At 44.8% G+C, this 24,289-nt stretch overlaps 1 protein-coding gene across 3 annotated transcripts in view; it reads left to right on the top strand.

The window, feature by feature from the left end:
• LOC138636668 (glutamate receptor ionotropic, kainate 5-like) overlaps window positions 1–20,463 on the top strand; it is a 102,939-nt gene extending 82,476 nt beyond the window's left edge. For 2 of the 3 annotated variants that reach the window (XM_069724796.1, XM_069724797.1), the window contains exons 11-20: window positions 624–731; window positions 858–1,061; window positions 3,248–3,361; window positions 5,955–6,064; window positions 6,354–6,527; window positions 7,555–7,720; window positions 9,203–9,428; window positions 13,922–14,050; window positions 16,464–16,666; window positions 17,708–20,463. In XM_069724796.1, coding sequence (XP_069580897.1) covers window positions 624–731; window positions 858–1,061; window positions 3,248–3,361; window positions 5,955–6,064; window positions 6,354–6,527; window positions 7,555–7,720; window positions 9,203–9,428; window positions 13,922–14,050; window positions 16,464–16,666; window positions 17,708–18,460 — 2,187 coding nt within the window. In that variant the 3' untranslated portion in view covers window positions 18,461–20,463. The remainder of the gene's footprint in view (window positions 1–623; window positions 732–857; window positions 1,062–3,247; window positions 3,362–5,954; window positions 6,065–6,353; window positions 6,528–7,554; window positions 7,721–9,202; window positions 9,429–13,921; window positions 14,051–16,463; window positions 16,667–17,707) is intronic. The other variant, XM_069724798.1, reaches the window with a different exon arrangement.
• The last annotated feature ends 3,826 nt before the right edge of the window (window positions 20,464–24,289 follow it).

Below are 24,289 nucleotides of genomic sequence, written 5' to 3'. Positions count from 1 at the left end.
CCGGCGAAGGAGGCGGGAGGAGTCGGATCCTCCCTCATTGATCTCAGCATCGATTCTGCAGCTGCTTCCATAACTCAGACCGTTCTCATCTGCCTGGAGCTCCACGAAAGACATTTGTTTCGGGTTCTTCCAGCTTTTATTTATTTATTTTGTGCGTGAGAGGATTTTGTAATTGTGCAGGAAACTATTTAGGAGCCTTCGAATCCTTGAAGCCGACACGAGAAGGATCCGCTTTCTGTTTCACGCTCGTAACCTTCCCTGAAGCGTGAGCTTCATCGCTGGCGTCCGGAGCACCGATGTTCCTTTTAATCTCCAAAATCTATTCGTACATGCGACTTTCATTCGTCCTTATTTTCCCGTTTTTTTCCCGGCGCCTGGTTGTAGTGTGTTCCTCCCATCTGAAGGAGGCGGTAATACACCTAAAAGCTGCCGCATTCATATTGTAATATCGGAGGGGTGAAAATTCGAAGACAAATCAAGGCCAAGCTGTTTGTCTTTAAACTTGTTGTAACCAGACTGTCAGACTTCCGGTTGAAAATCGGACTTTTTAAAGTTAAACCATCCATTAGTTTTTCCTTCTATCTGACTCCGCCTCTGACTCCGCCTCTTGCTGTCTTCCTCAGATCGGCACGTGGTACTCCAACAACACGTTGGCCATGAACTCCACTTCGCTGGACCTGAACGCGTCCGAGACGCTGGCCAACAAGACGCTCATCGTCACCACGATACTGGTAACGAACCGGTGACGTGGCGTTAGTTATGGTTACCGGGCGGGTTTCACGCTCCTCTGCTGAAACCGGACATTTGTTTGTTTGTTTGTTTGTTTGTTTATTTATTCCCACCTCCCCTCTGGACAGGAAAACCCCTACGTGATGCGGAAGTCCAACTACCAGGACTTCCAGGGTAACGAGCGGTACGAGGGCTTCTGCGTGGACATGCTGCGTGAGCTGGCGGACATCTTGAAGTTCTCCTTCAGGATCAAGCTGGTGGACGACGGGCAGTACGGAGCGCCGGAGCCCAACGGGAGCTGGACCGGGATGGTGGGCGAGCTGATCAACAGGGTGAGTGTGTGAGTGTGTGTGTGGGGGGAGGAGGGAGGGTATCGTCAGGTTTCCAATCAGATCAGTCAGATCCACCGCTGGCTCCTCCCCCAGCTCATCCAAATATGGTCACTTCCTGCTCCAAACTGCTCCGAACTAGTAAAGATGGTGACGGACAGAATCTGAACTGGAGGATTCATAACGTTCACAAACCAACGATGACATCACTGATGGATGATGACATCACTGATGGTTGATGACATCACTGATGGTTGATGACGTGAATTTTCTTTTCTTTTATTCAGTTCGATCAATAGTTACAGAACTGATTGATTCTCCGGCGACGACGTTGATGAAAAGCAACTGATGAGCTGAATGTTGTTTCAGAGCAATTATAAAATGTGACCACACAGAAAATATCTCACACTGACACACTGACGAGCAGCATTCGATGATTTCTCCACCATCGGTTCTGCATTAGTCGTTATGGCAACAGCGACGGCACCCTTAACTGCAACGCGAGATTCGACCAATTACGTAGAGCGGCAGAAACACTGAGGAAGCATCAAGTGTCTCAGGGAGGTCGTCTAATTAAAACTGCAGAGGAAGTAAAGACGTGTGTGTGTGTGTGTGTGTGTGTGTGTGTGTGTGTGTGTGTGTGTGTGTGTGTGTGTGTGTGTGTGTGTGTGTGTGTGTGTGTGTGTGTGTCTATTTGTCAGTCATCCATTGTTGTTTGGTTCCACCCATCCATCATCTACACCCTCTTTATCCTGACTGGGGTCACGGGGGGGCGGAGCCTATCCCAGCTCACCTTGGGTGAAGGCAGGGTTCACCTGGACAGGTGGTCAGTCCATCACAGGGACACAGAGACAGACGGAAACAAAGACCGTCCACGCTCTCATTCACACCTCAGGGACATTTGTAGAACCACCAGTTAACCTGAGGTTCATGTTTCTGGATGGTGGGAGGAAGCTGGAGAACCGAGAGAACCCACGCAGGCACACAGAGAACCTGCAGACTCACACAGGAAGGCCGGGATTCAAACCCAGAACCTTTTCACTGTGATGCGACCATGATATCCACCGAACCGCTGTGACGCCTGTTGTTTGGTTTTTCGAGTTAAATTTATTCTACTCTTTTGTCCTTTTATTACACGAGGACCATTAAATAATTTCTGAATTATTTAAATGTGAAGCGGTTCCAGTAAATTCAGACAAATTTAGGGAAAGTGAGAAAAAAAATTCAAAGTGGGGAAATTGTTTGGAAATCGACACACAAACCAACGGGCGACATGACCGAACAGACCGGACAGTCAGGAAGAGTTAGATCCACAAGAGAGCATGATGACCACAATGGTGATGGTGGCTGATGTGTGTGTGTGTGTGTGTGTGTGTGTGTGTGTGTGTGTGTGTGTGTGTGTGTGTGTGTGTGTGTGTGTGTGTGTGTGTGTGTGTGTGTGTGTGTGTGTGTGTGTGTGTGTGTGTGTGTGTGTCAGAAAGAGGAAATGGGAAACACAAGCAGGCCATTAAGAGGCTAATCAACTGCCTTTTTTCCGACTAATTATACAAAACTGTTTCAATTACACTGTTGGATCCCTCAGCACGAACACACACACACACACACGCACACACACACACACCACACCAGACACACACATGAACACATGAACACACAAACACACACACACACACCCATTGCCCTCCTTGAGCCTGATGAAAGTGGGTGAAATCCGTTGAACAAGCGTCTCCTCGTTAATGAATGAAGTGTTGATGAAGAGCGTCCAGCTCGACGCTCCGTCGTGGATCTACTCGTTAATGAGATTATCTTCAACTTTCACGTCACCGTGTTCACCGACAAGGTTAAATCTACACTTCAGTCAGTCGCTGCTGGAAAAACTCAGAGAAAAGTGTTTTTATACGAGGAAAGAAGTTAAATATTAATGCTCACGAGTGTTTAGATGAAATCAGAATAAGACAAAAAGATCAAAGTTACTGAAAAGTTAAAAGGGAGAAATCTGCTTTAGTTTGTTTGTCTGTTCGTCCATCGTTCACATTTTACTTTAGTTTTTGTTCATTTTCACAACAAAACAACAACAAAATGTTTTATTTATAGTTTTCATGAATAAAATAAACATGGACGTGGATATTTTTAGTTGAGAGGAAAAGTCTCAAGCATCAACTGAAAGCATGTCTCTTGTGTCTCTGCAGAAAGCCGACCTGGCGGTCGCCGGCTTCACCATCACCTCGGAGCGGGAGAAGGTCATCGACTTCTCCAAACCCTTCATGACTCTGGGGATCAGCATCCTGTACCGGGTGAACCTGGTGAGCTCACCGCTCCACTTCCTGCTCCACTTCCTGCTCTTTTCCTGGTTTGTTTCTCAACACCAGTTAGAAACAGAAAGCGTATCGGCTTGAAACACAACCTCGATTTTTGGTTTCACATTTATTAAAAGCTCGTTTCAGTCAGATGCATTTTCCTGCGTTGCGTTAGAGCTCCGCGGCTTCTAGGCGCCACCCACGTCGTCGTTGCCAAGCAACTGTTTTTTATTTTTTTTATGATTTAACCACTCGAGCGCCTGAAAGGAGTGTAAGAAGAATCTGGTTTCAGTTTTTTGGATCTTCTTTTACTGAACTGAACTGAGTCACATCCAGGAGGTCAGAGGTCAACGGGAGACCTTCACAGAGAAGACGTGACCTTGAAACTCAGCGTTTGGTTGGACGAATCGTGAAAAACAGGTTTGAGGCACCTGAAGGCACCGCGGCCGTTCGTCCGTCAGCGGATTAAAAAACAAAACATTAATCAGCTGTTTCTGTGTCGTCGTAGTTTTGGACTTTTCTGATCATGTACATTTTTTGTTTTTAGTTGCTTTTACATGTTTGGATTCTTCGGCGTCACCGAGTCCAAACATTTAATAAAGCCGAGGACAGACAGAAGGATCGGTTCTTCTCCTTTTATTTGGAGAGGAAGTGATTCAGTTTCAGGGAAAATATGAGTTCTTCAGCCTCCGAGAGACGACCGCTGACCGGAATCTAAAAACAGAGACTTCCTGAGAGTCCGACTGAGACCTGCTTTCTTATTTTGTTTCATAAAAAGGTATCAAAGTCCTGCAATAGTTGCTGGTTTTCCTTTCTGTCCACTCATCAGTCCTCAAAGATACAGTTCTGGTATCGGAAATATTTACGTTCATCTCTGCTTTAAAAGAGGTTTTAAAAACACTCTGCAAGGTGTTAAGAAGTCTGTTTAGAAAGTGAGCATCAATGATTTATTCCACAGTTCGGTCACCCGGTAGCACGGCAAAGCGTGAAATAGACACGCTTTGGGCTGTCTAGGCGTGACAGTTGCACGTAGTCAGACTCTTATTTCAGGATTTTGTAGAAGTGTCTTTGGCAGCAGTCGAGGTCAGTCGAAGAAAAAAAAACATTTCAAATTTACAGCTGAGTGAAATCTGCTAAAAAGCGACGGTGTGAATTCGTTGTGAAGCGACTCGACCTGACGACATGATGCAAGACTTGACAATAACTCTGCAAGAAGCCGCCGCCTCCGCGTTCCTCCGAGTCTTTAAACATGAAAGCAGGATTTGTAGGGAAAATCTAAATCACAACAACTTCGCCATAAAAAAATTTAAAAAGCCGCTCATGAGAGTTGTTGAGTGAGAAGCTGCAGGTTGGTCGGGACGTCCGGCCTGTTGGGACGAAGTGACGCAGGAACTCATCAGAAGCAGCTTTCACCGGTCGGACGTCATTTAACGCTCTTTATTTTAACCCGGATTTAAATTCCTCCATTTAATGTTCAATAACTTCTCACATATACGTCACAGCTCCAGTTAATGACTTTAACTCAGGAGGAAACCTGTACCGATAAATGACTTCATTTATCAACGTCATAACATCAGACATGAAGGAAAGTCAAAATAAAATCACATTCAATTACATAAATTGTGGGTTTAAATCGCTTATTTATGGTAATAAAGAGAGTTGTATTTTGAAAGAGTAACTTTATGATGTCATACCTTCAGCAGAGTTTTTTGCAGAAAGAAATCACAGGAAATTAGCAAAATTGCAGCAAATACGGTGGAAATGAACATAAAGTCGACTTTATGTTGTAAAACTTTCAACAGAACTTCAATTGACGACAGTTTTATTTTTTTGCGTAAAAATCTGCTGCAACATCCCGATTTCCTGCAGCGAGTGTTTGATGGACGTGTCATCAAACACGTTGTAATAACAGTTGAAGGCAATTTTAGAAAAACTTGGAAAAAACAACAATTTCCCCCAAAATGTGAATAATAAAGAGGTGTTTGAACGGAGTGACGTCTGCTTCAGGAGCTCCACAACAACAAGCGTTAATAAAACGTATATTTCTGGCGGAAGCGTGCCGACCCACGGCGCCTGAAGGCAGCTCCTCGTCTTCCTCTCCACCATCTGTCCTCCACGGTCGATCCTCGTATTGATCAGTCAGCTGTTTAATGTGCGGCGAGGCTGAAGTGTTTATTTAAGGATTAAGTCGGACCGCGAGCATCGTTTCCACCGACGCTAACGGCCGGCGGCGATTTACGCTCTCGATACCGACGAACCGCCGGAGATCTGTCGCCTCGACCGGGAGGGAAGTTCAGGATCTGAACCGAGACGCCGTAACTTCAATACACTAAACACCCAGCTGCTGGGGAACACACACACACACACACACACACACACACACACACACACACACACACACACACACACACACACACACACACACACACACACACACACACACACACACACACACACACACACACACAGAGAGAGGCTGCATTGACCTTTTAAAGGGCCCTCGGGCTGCAGACAGATTTTATCCTGATGTGTGTGTGTGTGTGTGTGTGTGTGTGTGTGTGTGTGTGTGTGTGTGTGTGTGTGTGTGTGTGTGTTTCAGGGTCGTAAACCCGGTTACTTCTCCTTCCTGGACCCGTTCTCTCCGGCCGTCTGGCTCTTCATGTTGTTGGCGTATCTCGCCGTCAGCTGCGTCCTCTTCCTCGCCGCCAGGTAACAAACCGCCTCTCAGAGCGCGTCTTTTATTTTATCTTCACTTCACGACCAGGAACACCGAGTTCACAGGGACGTAACTCACCTGGTGAGAAACCTGAAAGAGAACAAAGTTTAACTGTTAAAAGTAAAGTTTAAATGTCGAGGAGAAAGTCAAAATGTTGTAAATACGAAATTTAAATGTTGAGAATAAAGTTGAGCTCAGTCTGACCAATAAACATCTGTTTTGACCCCCCTTTCCCCCCCTCCTCCGACACCCCCCCCCCCCCCATCACCCTCCCCCTCCCAGGCTGAGCCCCTACGAGTGGTACAACCCTCACCCGTGTCTGCGGGAGCGGCGGGACATCCTGGAGAACCAGTACACGCTGGGGAACAGCCTGTGGTTCCCCATCGGAGGCTTCATGCAGCAGGGCTCCGAGATCATGCCGAGGGCTCTGTCCACGCGCTGCGTCAGCGGAGTCTGGTTCGTACCACGGGGGAACGGGGTTCATGTTGGAGAACCCTGTTGCCATGGCGCCACTGTTCACGTGGTTTGCAGTTAATTTCACCAAAAAACAGCTAAACTCAAGTTAACACACCGCTAACAAGCAGCTAAGAAAGCTAACAAGCAGCTAACAAGCAGCTAACAAGCAGCTAAGCGAACAAACAGGTAATTACACTAAAGACAAAAAGAAAAAACACCTGGTGTCTCCTGACCTTGTCTCCTGACCTTGTCTCGGACGGTGAAGCTCCGCCCCCTCATCACGTTTTGTCGGCCAGGAAATCCTGCTCTGATCTGACCTCCTGCTGGAGGGCAGATCAAACAAACAAACAAATAAATAAACAGACAGACAAACAAACGAACAAACAAACAGTCGTGTAAACGTCGCAGTCTCTTGTCTCATTTGTAAAATCATCACTCTACCCCCCTCCCGCCTCCCGCCCCCCACCCCCTCCTCCTCACATTAGCTGAAGGTGAACAGATGGTAAAGAGACTCATGTGAAAATGATGATGACGACGATGATGATGATGATGATGGCAGCTTCTCTCCTCGTTTTTAGTTCTGCTCCTCTGCCCTCTGGATTTTAAATTGCATGACTTTTGCCTTTTCATAGGAGTGTACAGTTGGTACAGTTATATAGTTCCTCAGTAAACTACCCCCCTCCCCCGCTCCCCCGTCCACTCCCACTCCCCTCAGTCCCAGTTGCTGCCGCCGGGCAGATGGTCGGGACACCGGAGGGACCGGAGGAGGTCCGTCATCATCCTCTCTGCCGGCTCTCTGCCTCGTCTGGCACTCAGAATAAATACTCGTGAGTGTTTTCTGGAGAGCGTCTCGTAGCGTGGAGACAGATTCACGTCCTGTCGTCTCCGCCGCAGCCCGACTTCATGTTTAGGTTGAGGATTTTTACCAGAAACCTCCCGACGCCCCCCCGCCGTGTCCTCCATCTGGCTCTGAGCTCGCAACGAGAGTTTGTTGGGGGTTAAAGCTCTTCTTCTTCTGCTCCTTCAGGTGGGCGTTCACCCTCATCATTATCTCCTCCTACACCGCCAACCTGGCGGCGTTCCTCACCGTGCAGCGGATGGAGGTGCCCATCGAGTCCCCCGACGACCTGGCTGACCAGACCAACATCCAGTACGGCACCATCCATGGAGGATCCACCATGACCTTCTTCATGGTGAGACACACATTTTATTTCTAATAACGAGTTAGCGAGTTTAAAACTAGTCCAGAACCAAGTCCAAAATCTGTCGAACATCAGTTCCAAACCTTTTAAAACCTTTTAAAGGTTTTTAAAACCTTCTAAAACATTTTAAAACCTTCTAAAACCTTTTAAAACCTTTTAAAACATTTTAAAACATTTTAAAATATTTTAGATCCTTTTAAAACCTTCTAAAACATTTCTAAAACCTTATAAAACATTTCTAAAACCTTCTAAAACATTTCTAAAACCTTTTAAAACATTTCTAAAACCTTTTAAAACCTTTTAAAGCCTTTTAAAGCCTTTTAAAACCTTCTAAAACATTTCTAAAACCTTTTAAAGCCTTTTAAAGCCTTTTAAAACCTTCTAAAACATTTCTAAAACCTTTTAAAACATTTCTAAAACCTTTTAAAAAACCTTTTAAAGCCTTTTAAAGACTTTTGAAACCTTTTAAAACATTCTAAAACATTTCTAAAACCTTGTCAAACCTTTTAAAGCTTTTTAAAGCCTTTTGAAACCTTCTAAAACCTTTTAAAACCTTTTAAAGCCTTCTAAAACATTTTAAAACATTTGAGATCCTTTTAAAACCTTTTAAAACCTTTTAAAACATTTCTAAAACCTTTTAAAACCTTTTAAAGCCTTTTGAAACCTTTTAAAACCTTCTATAACATTTCTAAAATATTTTAAAACATTTTAAAACCTTCTAAAACATTTAACATTTTAGATCCTTTTAAAACCTCTTAAAACATTCTAAAACATTTCTAAAACCTTTCAAAAAACCTTTTAAAGCCTTTCTAAAACCTTTCTAAAAGCAGTACAAGGTCCGTCTAAAAGAAGTCTGAACTGGGTTTAAAACCAACTCAAAAACCAGTCAAGAACCAGTTAAAAAGTCCTGAACCGAAAGTAGTCCCCACCGAGTATTTACGCCTGCTGTTTCCGTAGCAACCAACGTAGATGAAGTTCAGACGAACTCTGCTGGTTCAGATCTCCCCACCGGAAACAAAAACACAGATTTATCCTCGTCGGACTTTTACCGCATCGATAAACACGAAGTGAACAAGAAAAAAGATGTGAACTAGATCGGATCAGCATGAGGGACGCTCGGCACATGATTGGTCCTTACGTCATGTTAGGGACCAGCTGATTGATGCTGAAACAGCCAATCGCGGTGTGTGTGTGTGTGTGTGTGTGTGTGTGTGTGTGTGTGTGTGTGTGTGTGTGTGTGTGTGTGTGTGTGTGTGTGTGTGTGTGTGTGTGTGTGTGTGTGTGTATATGTGTGTGTGTGTGTGTGTGTGTGTGTATATGTGTGTGTGTGTGTGTGTGTGTGTGTGTGTGTGTGTGTGTGTGTGTGTGTGTGTGTGTGTGTGTGTGTGTGTGTGTGTGTGTGTGTGTGTGTGTGTGTGTGTGTGTGTGTGTGTGTGTGTGTGTGTGTGTGTGTGTGTGTGTCTCCTCCTCCAGAACTCTCGGTACCAGACGTACCAGCGGATGTGGAACTACATGTACTCCAAGCAGCCCAGTGTGTTTGTGAAGAGTACTGAAGAAGGCATCGCTCGCGTCCTCAACTCCAAGTACGCCTTCCTGATGGAGAGCACCATGAACGAGTACTACCGCAGCCTCAACTGCAACCTGACGCAGATCGGAGGGCTGCTGGACACCAAAGGATACGGTATCGGCATGCCGCTGGGTGAGTAGAGCCAGGTCCTCTCTGATTGGTCCAATGACTCGCCTTCATAAACATACTATCTCTATTTCTGGTCCAGAATTAAACCTGTTTGTAAAAAAAATAAAGAAGCTGCTTAGCTTAGCTTAGCACAAAGACTGGAAACAGGGGGTAACTGCTAGCCTCCCTCAAGGTGAGAAAATCCAACAGCAGCAAAACCAATCAGCAACCATCAGTGATGTCAGCGACCATCAGTGATGTCATCGTTGATTTGTGAACGTTATGAATCCTCCAGTTCATCACAGCAGCTGTGACATCACACAATCTGGCATGCCAAGATGGCGCCTTGCTAGCGGCAGCCTGTTGCAGCAGCTCCTCCCTGAGTGTGTTGTTATTAGTATTTTTTTAAGCCTTTCTCCTCTTCGTAGTTGTTTTGTTTTTTCTTTCTCTCGTGTGTTCAGTTAACGGACCGTAATGGACCGTAATTTTTCCATGTTTCTGGTTGGGGCCATTGTTATTGTTTACTCTCATGATCAGCTGATCGCGCTGAGTAGCCCTCTAGTGCTGCTGCCCGGAGCGAGGCCTGAGATCCCCGTTGAACTTCGGAGAAGACGTCGGGGTTGCAGAGCCGGAGCTAAGCTGAAGGCGGAAAGGAGGAAATATAAACCATCGGTACCGGAGATCTTAACGGGGAACGTGAGGTCATTGGACAACAAGACGGACGAGCTCGGCGCTGGTAAAGACCCAGAGGGAGTACCGGGAGTGCAGCATCATGTGTTTCACCGAGACATGGCTGCACTCACATCTCCCGGACCACAGCGCGGCCGTACCGGCTTCAGGACTGTTCGGGGGGACGGAGACGTTGTTCAGAGTGGCAAGAAGAAAGGTGGAGGGATTGCAGTCTATGTGAACGAGAGGTGGTGTAATCCCGACCACGTGTGTGTGAAGGAACGTTTCTGTAGCCCGGACATTGAACTTCTAGCCGTGGGGATGCGCCCTTACTATTTACCGAGGGAGTTCACGTCCGCCATCGTTATCGCTGTGTACATTCCTCCATCAGCTGACGTAGAGGCAGCAGTGGACACCATCCACTCCACTGTGTCCAAACTGCAGACTCAGCATCCCGGTGCATTTTTGTTAGTTACTGGAGACTTTAACCAGTCTGGATAAAGTCCTGCCAACTGTTCACCAGTATGTGAACTGCCCCACAAGGAACAATAAAACTCTGGACTTACTGTATGCTAATGTCATGGATGCATACAGTACTACTGCCCTTCCCCCCCCTTGGTAGATCAGACCACAACCTGGTCCTGCTGACACCAAAGTATGTCCCCCTGGTGCAGAGGCAGCCTGTGTCCACCAGGACTGTGAGGAGGTGGACACAGGAGGCTGAAGACGCCCTGCAGGACTGCTTTGAGTCCACGGACTGGGATGTGCTGTGTGGACCACATGGGTCACAACGACAGATACAGGAGATCATTCCAGATACAGGAGATCATTCCAGATACAGGAGATCATTCCAGATACAGGAGATCATTCCTGATACAGGAGATCATTCCAGATACAGGAGATCATTCCAGATACAGGAGATCATTCCTGATACAGGAGATCATTCCAGATACAGGAGATCATTCCAGATACAGGAGATCATTCCAGATACAGGATATCATTCCAGATACAGGATATCATTCCAGATACAGGAGATCATTCCAGATACAGGAGATCATTCCTGATACAGGAGATCATTCCTGATACAGGAGAACATTCCTGATACAGGAGATCATTCCTGATACAGGAGATCATTCCAGATACAGGATATCATTCCAGATACAGGAGATCATTCCTGATACAGGAGATCATTCCTGATACAGGAGATCATTCCAGATACAGGAGATCATTCCAGATACAGGAGATCATTCCAGATACAGGATATCATTCCTGATACAGGAGATCATTCCAGATACAGGAGATCATTCCAGATACAGGAGATCATTCCTGATACAGGAGATCATTCCAGATACAGGAGATCATTCCAGATACAGGAGATCATTCCAGATACAGGAGATCATTCCAGATACAGGATATCATTCCAGATACAGGAGATCATTCCAGATACAGGAGATCATTCCTGATACAGGAGATCATTCCTGATACAGGAGAACATTCCTGATACAGGAGATCATTCCTGATACAGGAGATCATTCCAGATACAGGATATCATTCCAGATACAGGAGATCATTCCTGATACAGGAGATCATTCCAGATACAGGAGATCATTCCAGATACAGGAGATCATTCCAGATACAGGAGATCATTCCTGATACAGGAGATCATTCCTGATACAGGAGATCATTCCTCATTCCAGATACAGGAGATCATTCCAGATACAGGAGATCATTCCAGATACAGGAGATCATTCCAGATACAGGAGATCATTCCTGATACAGGAGATCATTCCAGATACAGGAGATCATTCCTGATACAGGAGATCATTCCTGATACAGATACAGGAGGAGATCATTCCAGATACAGGAGATCATTCCTGATACAGGAGATCATTCCTGATACAGGAGATCATTCCTGATACAGGAGATCATTCCAGATACAGGAGATCATTCCTGATACAGGAGATCATTCCAGATACAGGAGATCATTCCAGATACAGGAGATCATTCCAGATACAGGAGATCATTCCAGATACAGGAGATTCCAGATACAGGAGATCATTCCAGATACAGGAGATCATTCCAGATACAGGAGATCATTCCTGATACAGGAGATCATTCCAGATACAGGAGATCATTCCTGATACAGGAGATCATTCCTGATACAGGAGATCATTCCAGATACAGGAGATCATTCCTGATACAGGAGATCATTCCTGATACAGGAGATCATTCCAGATACAGGAGATCATTCCTGATACAGGAGATCATTCCTGATACAGGAGATCATTCCAGATACAGGAGATCATTCCTGATACAGGAGATCATTCCTGCCCACTGCAATAAGACTTTACAATAACTCACCTCTGGCAAAATCCATCACAGTACAATAACACTGTTGACTGTGTTTCTTGGTTTGTTTGTATATAATATATATAGATATATACTGTACTGTATAAACTGTGCATTTTATATTTTATATTTATATTTCTTACTGCTATTTACTGCTATTTTATTGCTTTTCTATTATTGTATTCTAGTATTTTATTCTATTATTTCTATTATTATCTTATTGCTTCTATATGTATGCTGCTGTAGAGAAAAAATTTCCCCTCGGGGATTAATAAAGTAAATACCTACCTACCTACCTACCTACCATGCCGTGTAATACACCCGCCCGTCCACAAGAGGGAAGCCTATTCACGTTGTTTACAGAAACCCACGTCGTTACCGTTTGGAAGAAAAACTCTCGACCCAATCGAATAACACGATCCAACCAGTGAAGATTGGAAACAGGAAGAGGAAGAAGAACTGAAAGAAAAAAAGAAGAGTTCATTTCGTTTAAAAAAAAAAAAACTCGACCTGAAGTGAATCTGTCTCTCGGAAACTTACCAGAGAAAATATTTGACTTCACAGGGAAGTTTGATTTCCTCAAGAAGCAAAGTGGGAAGAGAAAAGGATGAATCCTCCCGGATCTTTCAAACATGAAGGATCCAAACGGCGGCGGCGCTTTGTCTTCCATTATCTTTCACCTTGAAACGCAGCCGTCCGTCTCACAGTCACTTTTTGACGGAGTCAAGAAGACGGACGGAGAACCAGTTCAAACCGAGTCCAGAACCAGTTCAAACCGAGCCCAGAACCAGTTCAAACCGAGTCCAGAACCAGTTCAAACCGAGCCCAGAACCAGTTCAAACCGAGTCCAGAACCAGTTCAAACCGAGTCCAGAACCAGTTTAAACCGAGTCCAGAACCAGTTTAAACCGAGTCCAGAACCAGTTCAAACCAAGTCCAGAACCAGTTTAAACCAAGTCCAGAACCAGTTCAAACCGAGCCCAGAACCAGTTTAAACCGAGCCCAGAACCAGTTCAAACCGAGTCCAAAGTCCATCCGAAAGACTTTGAAGGAATTTGTTGAATAAATCAGATTCTGGTGGAACACAAAGTTGTTGCCGTGACAACAGACGATGCTTCAAATCTGATTGTTGCCTTCAAGAAGAAACACTGAATATAATATTGATTTTATTACAACATCCAGCAAAACCTTCATAAATCCTCTTCTTACATCTGAATCTTCTCATATTTGATGACGAAGGACTCTCCTCCTCTTCCTCCTCCTCCTCCTCCTCCTCCTCCTATTCTCCTCCTCCTCTTCCTGCTCCTCCTCCTGCTCCTCCTCCTCCTCATCTTCCACCTCCTCCTCTTCCTCCTCCTCCTCCTCTTCCTCCTCCTCTTCCTCCTCCTCCTGCTCCTCCTCCTCCTCTTCCTCCTCCTCCTGCTCCTCCTCTTCCTCCTCTTCCTCCTCCTCCTGCTCCTCCTCCTCCTCCCCCTCCTCCTCCTCCTTCTCCTCCTCCAGGCTCTCCGTACAGAGACGAGATCACTTTGGGGATCTTACAGATGCAGGAGAACAACCGTCTGGAGATCCTGAAGCGCCGCTGGTGGGAAGGAGGACAATGTCCCAAAGAGGAGGACCACCGGGCCAAAGGTGGGCGTCACGGCAACCACGTTTTTATTCTCTACGTGGGGTCACAGTTCTCGATCGACTTTGAGAAGTTACTCAATGTTGTGACGGTAAATTATTTGAATGAATGTTATTCTGAAATGACACGGCTTGGTTGATCCAGATGTTCCTCAGACCGACAGGAAGTTATGAACAAAACTTCTCACCACTTCCTCCGAATACTTGTTGAGCAAAAAAACAAAACAATCAATAGTTTTTAATAACAAGTTATTTTCCATCTTTTTTTTCGTCTTCCGTCTGACTTTGTTTTCAGGACATTAAAAACAGGAAACCTGTTTTTTTGTCTCATCGATTTTAACGACCGAACATTTCCTTTGTTGACCGGCTCGTCTTTTGTCCTCTTCGTGTCTCGACATCGACTGTCTCGCCGCCGTCAGTCCATCATAATGAAGAAGTGGAGTCCTGTCGGAGTATTGATCCGCCGTTCAGACTTCTTCTTCCCAGAGCAGAAACAAAAGACACGTCGCCACGCCAACAGGGCCAGTCTGGATCGGGGTGTGTGTGTGTGCTTGTTTTACTGGCGTTGTGGGGACACACTCACATTATTTGGACACAACTTCCCTATCGGAGACAAAATGGAGGTTTCCGGAACATAAATCATGACATTTTCCAAGTAAAGACTCAGTTTGAGGTTCGTCTAACATCAGATTACAGTTTAGTTTAAATTTAGTTTAAGTTTAAGTCAATGTGATGTCCTCTGAAGTGACGTAAACAAGACCGAATGTGTGTGAAAATCAGGCCGTTAGGATCCAATTAAGACAGTGTGTGTGTGTGTGTGTGTGTGTGTGTGTGTGTGTGTGTGTGTGTGTGTGTGTGTGTGTGTGTGTGTGTGTGTGTGTGTGTGTGTGTGTGTGTGTGTGTGTGTGTGTGTGTGTGTGTGTGTGTGTGTGTGTGTGTGTGTGTGTGTGTGTGTGTGTGTGTGTGTGTGTGTGTGTGTGTGTGTGTGTGTGTGTGTGTGTGTGTGTGTGTGTGTGTGTGTGTGTGTGTGTGTGTGTGTGTGTGTGTGTGTGTGTGTGTGTGTGTGTGTGTGTGTGTGTGTGTGTGTGTGTGTGTGTGTGTGTGTGTGTGTGTGTGTGTGTGTGTGTGTGTGTGTGTGTGTGTGTGTGTGTGTGTGTGTGTGTGTGTGTGTGTGTGTGTGTGTGTGTGTGTGTGTGTGTGTGTGTGTGTGTGTGTGTGTGTGTGTGTGTGTGTGTGTGTGTGTGTGTGTGTGTGTGTGTGTGTGTGTGTGTGTGTGTGTGTGTGTGTGTGTGTGTGTGTGTGTGTGTGTGTGTGTGTGTGTGTGTGTGTGTGTGTGTGTGTGTGTGTGTGTGTGTGTGTGTGTGTGTGTGTGTGTGTGTGTGACGTTCCCCACTAAGACAGAAAGCTGCTGTCTGGAAAAATCCTTCAAATTAAAAGCCTTTTAGTCGTCTGTGTAAAACTAGCTGTTGTAATGAAGTTGGAGGTCAGTTACAAATAACACACTGAAAACGAATCATTTTAAAATGTTTAAATAATTTATTAACACTAAATTGTGAATATTTTTCCCGACAGACAAAGATAAATGACGTTGGAGTCGTTAGCATGCTCGTATGCTAACTTAAGTAAAAAAGTAAAAGTCTTAAAGTATGTGATATTTACTGAACTTAATTAAGTAAAAGTAAATACTGTTATAAAAAAAAAACTCAGTTTATTCTTTTAAAGTATGAAAAGTAAAAAATAAATGCCCTGTCAGTGTTTTATGTTTTCAATGTTTTTATTTTAATATTCTGTCAGAATTAATAAACATTTTTATTTTACACATTTTATTATATATTTAATAAGTAAATTATTTAAGCTTGATTTAACACCAGATCCCCATCTGTTTGTTTTGTTTCTGTTTTTTAAGAAGAACAAAGTCAACCAACTCAGAAAACAACATTTCCCAGCGAATCCGTCTTTATTTTTGAAAATCAGTTTTTTTTCAGTTTACCAGGATTGTTGTTGTTTTTTTTTAAATGGACGTACTTGAAGATCCTTTTTTTCTCACCGGACAGGAAGTGGATGAAAATGCGTAATCTGAAAAATAACTAAATCTGTCAGACAAAATGTCGCAAAGTAAAATTGTAAAGTTTCGTAAAAAATGGAAAAACTCAAGTAAAATACAAATTCCTCAAAATTCGTACCTAATTACACAACTTGATTTTTATTGGTTTCAGTTTGTAGCTGATAAGTTGTTATTAAATCTGAGAGCTGTTTTGATGTAAACTTTAGTTTTAGTTCAGGAGCAGCTTGCTTCAGATGAAAACCGACTGTCGGTGTCGGCGGCCTCCAGGCAGCAGGGGGCGCTGCAGGTCGTCAGTTTAACTGTAACTGAAGAATAAATGACTGCGATGTCGCTCTTCGTCGCCGCGTCTCTCAGGTCTCGGCATGGAGAACATTGGCGGGATCTTCGTTGTCCTCATCTGCGGCCTCATCATCGCCGTCTTCGTGGCCATTATGGAGTTCGTGTGGTCGACGCGCCGCACCGCCGAGACGGACGAGGTAAACCTTCATCCTCCACCTCCTCCTCTTCATCCTCCCTCGTCCTCCTCCTGCCCCGCCCCCGGCCTCGGGCACACCTCAGTAGGTCGTCCGCCTGCATGTGTGTGTGTGAATTTAAATGTTTAAAATGCATTAACCTGCGTTAACTGATTATTTTGACCACCAGGGGGCAGCACACCTTTTTTTTTTTTTTTTTATTAAATTTACCACAAAACAATTTAATTCTAACAAAAGTGCTAAAACGGTGGTTGAACTCAACTTGAACTTAGTGTTTACACGATTTGTTTTTCTCTCTTCTTCTGTTGAATGCATTTATTGTTCGGCACAATACCGCCACCTACAGTCCATGTCGGGCATCGACAGTCTGAAAGAGGAAACGGGACGTTTGCATTTTGCAGTTTTTTGTGATTGTTGTGATCAAATGTTGTGATATAGTTTGTGCAGTTTTTTTTGTGGTAAAAATTGCAGAAACAATTTTTAAAAAATTCCACCATATTTGCTGCAATTTTGCAAAAATTCCCGTGATTCTCTTCCGCAAAGAAATTTGTGAAAATGACAGTTTGATGAAATGTTAATTTCTTTCATTTAATATTGAGTTGCAGGAGAGAACATATTAGAGATTCAGCAAAGCTTTAAAAAAAAAACAGCCTCCAAGAAACTGTGATTTTTATAATCTTCACACAATTTTTACGTTAAAAACTGTCGTGAACAGAAACTCTGCTGAAAGTATTAAAGCATAAAGATGCGTCAGTTTTAGACTCTTTTTCTCTCATGTTGATTCTCTAATTTCAATAAATACATAAAAAAACATTCAAACTAAAATATTTCTGTGACTATCGTTACAGGAAGTCGGCACACAGCTTTATCATCGAGGTGGTTAAAAAAAAATCTGAACATTTTCTAATTTCCGCAATTTTATGCCAAAAATAAAAATCACTTAAAATGCCACAAATTCCGTCATAATTTTTAAGAAAAACCCTCAAAATCAAACATTTCAGATCAAAACAATCACAAAACTAAAGCTGTGACATCCCGGAGGGACTTAAACAATGTTGTGGACTGAAACCCGTCCTGTAAAAACTCTTCGTCCTTCATCTTGTCCGCTTGTCTTCTGTCTCTCAGGTCTCCGTCTGTCAGGAGATGCTGACGGAGTTTCGAAACGCCGTCTCCTGTAAGAAGAGTTCACGCTCTCGGCGGCGGCGGCCTCTGACCAGTACGGGGGGCGGAGTCCTACGCCACCCGTCCCGCCTGGCTCTGGCGGGGCCCCGCCCCATCCGCCTGGTCCGTGAGATGCGTCTCAGCAACGGCAAACTGTACAGCGGCGCCGGCCCGCTGACGGGCGGGCTGGGCGGTTTGGGCGGGGGTCCTGATCTGGGCCCGGGGCCGCAGAGGCTCCTGGAGGACCCGCTCGGCGCCAACGCCACCACCAGTACGCCCCCCCCGCCTCCCCCCGTGTCGGCCCTGGTGGCTCCGCCCGCTCCGCCGCGCAGCTTCCTGCCGAGCTGCAGCCACGTGCGCATCTGTCAGGAGTGTCGACGGATCCAGAGCCTGCGGCCCGCCGCCCTCACCCCTCCCCCCCCGCCCTCCTCGTCCTCCTCCGCCTCCTCCTGCTCCCGGGTCCCGCCCTCCGTGGCGACGCCGGGCCTCCACCACCGTCACAACCCCCACCACCACCTCCACTACCACCTCGGCTCCATGTCGCTGCCCCGCCTCCCTCCGCCGCCCCCCCCGATTCCCACGGACAGAGCCGAGAGCGACGGGGGGGCGGGGAGCCCGCGGCTGGCCGCCAACAAACCGCCGCCGCCGCCGCGGCCGCTGCCCCCCGCCAAGACCCCGACGCACCCGCCGACGGACCTGCTGGGGGGGCACGACTGAGCGGCAGGACGCTGTCAGAGGGGTCAAAGGTCATGAATTCAAACTCTCAGAGCTTTGACCTTTGACCCTCTCCCCCCCCCCACAACACAGCTTGGATCAGTCCAAACAGCCTATCAGCAGGGGTGGATGGGAGAAACCATTTTGACCCATTTGCAGGGTCGCTCATTAAAACGACGGCTCGGCTGGAGGATCGTACCAGTGGCCAAACAGGAAGTGGACGCCTGAACACCGTCCCCGGGGGGGTCGGTCCTCCACCTCCCGCCTCAGTCAATCATCGCACGCCTGGCGAGGAGGGGGCGGAGCTCATCAGTGGGCGGAGCAGCTGTACAGTTGTCCGGTCTTCTGTCTCTCGTCTGGACGTCTGTGGAGGATGTAGCTCTCGACAACGCTGTCGCTGTTCGTAGCGCCTCCTGCTGGCGGCGCTGTGACCCACGAAGCAGTGCTGCTCACCTGGAGCGTGGCGCTCTGTGCTGAGGTAGTTCTCCTCCGACAGGTGAAGGTACGACCCGACAGGAAGTCGGTATGTTCTTATAGACAGGAAGTTGAAAGTTTTAACAGCAGCCAGCCAATCAGAAACCAGAGATTTTCTTAAAAGGGTAGTTTGACCATTTTGGAGTCAGGACGTGGTTCCTAGCTTGGTCTGATCGAACCAATCAGGTACGGTTCCTGTGACCGTGACATCACCAGGTAGGTTAGTTAACGTACGACATTCGGAGGTCCAGACGAATTCAGGCTAACTGTTCCAGTCATGCTCAGGTGAGTTCAGGTGGATCTGACCGATCTGATTGGAAACCTGACGATACTACGTCCCGCCCACCGATAGCTGTAACCTGACTGCACCACAGGCCTGTCAATCAAACAGACACGCCCCCCAAAACAGGTCTTCTTGAATCTTCTTTTCTAATGAATGAGGGATTATTTTCAGATGGACCTCCAGAAAACTAAGAAGAAGGAGTGACTTTAGCTAACAACACCGAGATAACTGATGGACACATTTTATTCACTTTGGATTTGATGAGAGAAGTTGAATGGGAGTCTATGGAGCCGGAGGCTTTTTGGAGCCGACCTCTAGTGGCACTCGCTGGTATTGCAGCTGAAGACACTTCTGGATCGGAACCATTTTACAGACCTGAAGCTACGAACACTTTTATAAACGCGGCTTTTAGAGATTTGTGAAACAGCCCGGCTGCAGAACTTAACTGAGGTTCCAGTTTTGGAGGAAACGTTCTCGAACACCTAAATTATCTTCAAACAGCCTGTGAGAGGTGAAGAACTACCTCAGTACAGTCCTGCGTACACTCGGTGAGTCTCACACACACACACACACACACACACACACACACACACACACACACACACACACACACACACACACACACACACACACACACACACACACACACACACTTTCCCATGAACTCGGAGGGCAAAACTGGAAAAGAAAAATAAATAAATTTGTGATTGTAACTTCCTTCCTGTCGGCGTGTCCGAGCTGAGTGTCGCTTCTTATTCTTCTTATTCTTTTCTTTTTTATTCAAACTGTTGTCATGGCGACGTCGCGGTCATTCGGAAGTTCAAGTGTCGCCCATATCCACATGAGATTGTGTTATGTGGCCTGGTTGCCATGGCAACCAATGAAACGATGCGTTGATGAGGTTCCTGTTTGTTTGTGTGTGTGTGTGTGTGTGTGTGTGTGTGTGTGTGTGTGTGTGTGTGTGTGTGTGTGTGTGTGTGTGTGTGTGTGTGTGTGTGTGTGTGTGTGTGTGTGTGTGTGTGTCCTCAGTTTCCTCCCTCAGATTTGTAGCAGCAGCCGTTCAGCAGGACACCGTCGACAGACTGATGTTATTCTTATTGTTCTCATTATGATTATTGATTATTGATATTGACGTGTGCGGTGACTGTAGGGGGGCGTCGCCCTCTGATGTTCGATATATAGACACACGTTTGGAATAAAACAAAAAAAAATACAGTCAATGTACCAAAAACACTGCTGCTGGTGACGTTTTTATTTTTTTCAGTTTCATTCTGAACGTTTCGTTATTAACAGTCCTCAGGTGAGTTCAGGTGAGTTCAGGTGTTCAGATGAAGGTGTGTTCAGGTGAGTTCAGGTGAGTTCAGGTGTTCAGATGAAGGTGTGTTCAGGTGAGTTCAGGTGAGTTCAGGTGTGTTCAGGTGTGTTCAGGTGAGTTCAGGTGTGTTCAGGTGAGTTCAGGTGTTCAGATGAAGGTGTGTTCAGGTGTGTTCAGGTGAGTTCAGGTGTTCAGATGAAGGTGTGTTCAGGTGAGTTCAGGTGAGTTCAGGTGTGTTCAGGTGAGTTCAGGTGTGTTCAGGTGAGTTCAGGTGAGTTCAGGTGTTCAGGTGAAGGTGTGTTCAGGTGAGTTCAGGTGAGTTCAGGTGTTCAGGTGAGTTCAGGTCAAGGTGTGTTCAGGTGAGTTCAGGTGTTCAGGTGAGTTCAGGTGTGTTCAGGTGAGTTCAGATGGAGGAGGGGCTTCCATCAGGTGATCAGAGATGACGACATCCATCCATCATCTACACCCTCTTTATCCTGACTGGGGTCACGGGGGGGCGGAGCCTATCTCAGCTCACATTGGGTGAAGGCAGGGTTCACCTGGACAGGTGGTCAGTCCATCACAGGGACACAGAGACAGACGGAAACAAATACCATTCACGCTCTCATTCACACCTCAGGGACATTTGTAGAACCACCAGGTAAGGTAGGTAGGTAGGTAGGTAGGTAGGCAGGTAGGTTTTTACTTTATTAATCCCCGAGGGGAATTTTTTTTTTCCTGAGGTTCATGTTTCTGGACGGTGGGAGGAAGCCGGAGAACCGAGAGAACCCACGCAGGCACACGGAGAACCTGCAGACTCACACAGGAAGGCCGGGATTCAAACCCAGAACCTTTTCACCGTGAGGCGACCATGATATCCACTGAACCGCTGTGACGTCCGAGATAAAGACATGAACTAAAATAATTTAATATTCAGGTGTCAAACAGCCGTTTGTTACGAAAAGGTCAAATTTAATTGGTTGTTTGGTTTTGTTTTTCTTAGTTTTTTTAAAGCATGTCGTACACCTGCCAGTCCACCAGAGGGCAGCGTGCATCTTTGTGACTGTTGTCCCTACCTTGATTTGAAAAGTAGACGGACGAACATCGTACGACCGAAGTCATTTAACGGAGTACAAATGTAGCACAGCGTAAGTCGGGGACGTTCACGCCGGAGGACACGGTTTGAGATCAGAGAAGGCGTCGTGTAGTTTTACTACGTAACTAACTACGAAGTTTTCAGGCCACCACAAAGCAAAATCGTGACACTGACACGCTGTCCTCTGGTGGACTGGAGGCAGTACTACAGGCTTCGTTTCGATACTAGATTTATTTGAACATTGTTTAAGATTTTTCATTTGTATTTTTAGTTGTTCTGTTTTAGTTTAGTTCTTTTTAGAGATCAGTTTGAATTTTTTATTTTTTTTTTATTTTGGAATTTTATGTTGTTTTGTCTCTTTTTTTCGTTTTGTTTGTTTTAATGTTGTTGTTTTTTCATTTTCTCGACTCTGTGTCGAGTTTTTTTTGTTTTGTGAGGGATCAAAATCATTATCTCAAACGTCTGAGTTAAAGGTCCAAAAATTTACAAACAGAAAGAAAATCCAAGAAGTAAAAACATTAATTTTAAATTCATTCTATAAAAAAAAAAAAAAAAAACGTTTTTAATTACTTTGTTCCTCTAATTTTTTTTCTCTATGTGGCCCCGATGCTGCGTTCTGTAGTTGTGATGTCACAAACCTGATTTTAGATTAACTGTTCCTGTTGTTTTTATTTATTTCTCATGAAAAATATCCTCACAGTCAGAAACAATCAGACTTTACGTCCTTCACATTAAATCAGAGTAAAAAAAACAGCCCGAGAACAAAAAGTCAGTCACGCTGATGATCTTAAAAATATTTAGCTGCACTTTTACTAAATTAAATGCAGCAAAACTTTAACACAACATTTTAATCAGAGCGGCAAGTTGTGTTTTAAAGTCGCGATGATTCTGGAGCAGAGTGCAGCCAGCAGAGGGCGCCGCAGACCAGGAGGAGAACCGCAGTCGAGCAGAAGTCAAGTTTCTTTATTATAAGAAGTTTCACAAAGTCACAAAGAAAAACAAACAGAAATAAACTTTGTGGTTCTGTTAAAAAAAAATAGGCATAACTAAAAAATAATTCAAATTAAATCGATTTCAATTTACTGACAGTAATATGTTGCTTTATTTATTTTCCTGTTTCCTTAAAAAAGAACATTGTCTGATTTCTTCTGTAATCTGGAATTCAATGAAAGATTTTAAATCACACATGCGTTTGTTGTAAATCCCATTTTATACTTTTTAATACTTTAAAATCACTATTATTACAAAAAGAATTTGTCAGGACATTAAATAAAAGACACGAAGCAGCAGTGAATATTGTTGAATTTTTTTGTTTCAGCATCTTGGTTTATTTATTTTTTTACATTTAAGATAAAAACTACAAACATACAAAGACATATTTCACAGTAAAACGTTTATTTCTGTAATCAGCAGCATGAAGTGACGTTTTTCAGGAGGAACCAGATCTTCTCGTGTTCAGAGGTGATAAATCTGTGATAGAAAACCGTTTATCTCGTCCTAATTTCAGACTATAAACTGAAGGCCACCTCCGTGATAGCAGCTGAACTGGGTCACATCATCGCTGACCCGCTTCAGATTTACAGTCGAGACACCTTCATCGGACTCTTCTTCAGGACTCGGATGGCTGTAGCTTAGCACAAAGACTGGGAGCGGAGGGAAACGTTAGCCTAGCTTTAACAGCAGTGAGAAATATACTGTTTTTAATAAAACAAATAATTTTTGCACATAAAATCAGTGACTTCTTTTTTTAGGAGTCAAAGTTTTCTTTTCCAGGATCTGAATTTTGTCTGTTATCCATCTTAAAAGATTTCACTGCATCAGCAAAAAAACAGAAAGACAAAGAAAAACATTCAAAATGTCCAAAAAATTTGTCAGGAAGTGACGAGCTGGGGGAGGAGCCTGCGGTGGATCTGAGCGATCTGATTGGAAACCTGACGATACTACGTCCCGCCCACCGATAGCTGTAACCTGACAGGCCTGTCAATCAAACAGACACGCCCCCAAAAACAGGTCTTCTTGAATCTTCTTTTCTAATTGTTGACTTTGTATTTCAGGAGAATTTGTTGAATCCGTCACATTTCTCTTCTTGTTTTTTTGCACATGACAATAAAATCTTCTGATTGAAACAGAATCCGTTTTTAATTCTAAAATACTGCTGAGAGAAAATCAACTTCAACACCATGTCACGATTTTCCATCATTACGTCATCCTGGAAACGTTTGGCATCTCCAGAAGAAATGAACCTAAACATCTGCAGGTTTCAACAAACACGAAGTGCAAACAGAAAGTTCAGAAATAACTAAATTAATTCCAGGAATGTTTTTAATCTGTCCGATGTGATCATACTCATGATCTGACATGACATCCTGGGATGGAAACGCTGCCCGGCACGGTCTAACTCCTGGAAATATTTCTGTGGTGATTCATCTTTTTATTCAAAAGGTTTCTGTTTTAGAAAGTCGAGCCGAGTGGAGGCGGAGCTTAACGTAGATTCACGAGTCTAAATACACGTTAGTCTCCGTTAAATCAGGACACGACTTTTATTAAACAGGACCGTTTATTAGTCTTCTGGTTCAAAGCTTCTTCTTTCATTCATAATTGTTTTCAAGAAAAATTAAAAACAGAAACCTGAAAAGTATTTTTCCCCTGAAGGAAGGAGAAAATAGGTTTTTATGCTCTTTTTGA

Source organism: Brachyistius frenatus, unplaced genomic scaffold, assembly GCF_029030835.1.
Source record: "Brachyistius frenatus isolate BFR_SWC_R1_liver_20210118 unplaced genomic scaffold, ASM2903083v1 Contig_395, whole genome shotgun sequence".
In the NCBI taxonomy this organism is placed as follows: Eukaryota; Metazoa; Chordata; class Actinopteri; family Embiotocidae; genus Brachyistius; species Brachyistius frenatus.
The sequence above is the reverse complement of the archived record's forward strand: the minus strand, read 5'-3'. Positions and strand labels throughout refer to the sequence as shown.